Source organism: Palaemon carinicauda, chromosome 44, assembly GCF_036898095.1.
Source record: "Palaemon carinicauda isolate YSFRI2023 chromosome 44, ASM3689809v2, whole genome shotgun sequence".
Taxonomy (NCBI): Eukaryota; Metazoa; Arthropoda; class Malacostraca; order Decapoda; family Palaemonidae; genus Palaemon; species Palaemon carinicauda.
In genome coordinates, this window is record NC_090768.1 from 47013461 (window position 1) to 47015019 (window position 1559).

The 1559-nt window shown below is 43.6% G+C and overlaps 1 protein-coding gene across 1 annotated transcript in view; it reads left to right on the plus strand.

The window, feature by feature from the left end:
• The window catches only part of LOC137634408 (eukaryotic translation initiation factor 5B-like), a 1701-nt gene extending 436 nt beyond the window's left edge, over positions 1-1265 (plus strand). The window contains exons 1-3 of the mRNA XM_068366804.1: positions 1-8; positions 96-588; positions 751-1265. The exon at positions 1-8 is cut by the window's left edge and continues 436 nt beyond it. Coding sequence (XP_068222905.1) covers positions 1-8; positions 96-588; positions 751-1265 — 1016 coding nt within the window. The remainder of the gene's footprint in view (positions 9-95; positions 589-750) is intronic.
• The last annotated feature ends 294 nt before the right edge of the window (positions 1266-1559 follow it).

A 1559-nucleotide genomic window follows, 5' to 3' on the forward strand; every position in this document is an offset into this window, starting at 1 on the left:
TGGAGATCGTAAAAGAAGAATTCCAAAGTTCTTGCTGAAAGGAAGGAAACAGATGTTCCGCCAGGAAGCGAGAATTCCGGAGTTCTTGCTGAAAGGGAAGATGCAGATGTTCCCACAGGAAGCGAAAATTCCGGTCTCGCAGAAAGGGAAGAAAAGTTGTTCCCAAAGGAAGCGAAAATTCCGAAGGTCTCGCTGAAAGGGAAGATGCAGATGTTCCCACAGGAAGCGAAAATTCCGAAGGTCTCGCTGAAAGGGAAGAAACAGTTGTTCCCAAAGGAAGCGAAAATTCCGAAGGTCTCGCTGAAAGGGAAGAAACAGTTGTTCCTAAAGGAAGCGAAAATTCCGAAGGTCTCGCTGAAAGGGAAGATGCAGATGTTCCCACAGGAAGCGAAAATTCCGAAGGTCTCGCTGAAAGGGAAGAAACAGTTGTTCCTAAAGGAAGGGAAAATTCCGAAGGTCTCGCTGAAAGGGAAGAAACAGTTGCTCCCAAAGGAAGCGGAAATTCCGAAGGTCTCGCTGAAAGGGAAGAAACAGTTGAAAATTCCGAAGGTCTCGCTGAAAGGGAAGAAAAAGTTGAAAATTCCGAAGGTCTCGCTGAAAGGGAAGAAACAGTTGTTCCCAAAGGAAGCGAAAATTCCGAAGTTCTCGCTGAAAGGGAAGAAACAGATGTTACCAAAGGAAACGAAAATTCTGAAGTTCTCGCTGAAAGGGAAGAAACAGATGTTCCTGCAAGAAGCGAAAACTCCTAAGTTTTCGATGAAAGAGAAGAAAAAGATGTTACCACAGAAAGCGAAAATTCCGAAGTTCTCACTGAAAGGGAAGAATCAGATGTTCCTGCAAGAAGCGAAAACTACGAAGTTTTCGTTGAAAGGGAAGAAAAAGATGTTCCCACAGGAATCGAAAATTTCGAAGTTCTCACTGAAAAGGAAGAATCAGATGTTCCTGCAAGAAGCGAAAACTACGAAGTTTTCGTTGAAAGGGAAGAAAAAGATGTTCCCACAGGAAGCGAAAATTTCGAAGTTCTCGCTGAAAGGGAAGAAACAGATGTTCCCACAGAAGGCGAAGAAAGATACAATACTCAGCAACCACTTTATGAAGATTCACAGGAACCAAATGAATGTTCAGAATATGGGTTTGGTAATGAAGACCGAGAAGAAGAAGAATGCCCGGAGGATGAATATTACGATGATTATGACGAAGAATATGACGAAGATTACTTTTATGAGGAATCTCTTTTAAGAAGATCCGGCGTAAACCGAGATTAAACATGTACGTGGCAAAGATCTGAAATGCACAAGGTAAACATAAGACAGTAAGATCAAAAAGAGCATTCAAGGACCTACATGGTCGAAAGGATCCCCTATAAAGGCCCTAGGACATCAGTGCCCCAAAGAGACAACGATCAAAGTTGCTCTGCCTTACAGCCCTAGAGGGATGCTTAGCCTAACTGCCTTGCTTGGAGGATACTTGGGATAACCCAGAGGACAGGCACTGCAGAGGGAAGAAACTTGGCTTTTCCTAGTATGCTATATACCTTGATGGAGGGGTACAAATGGGCG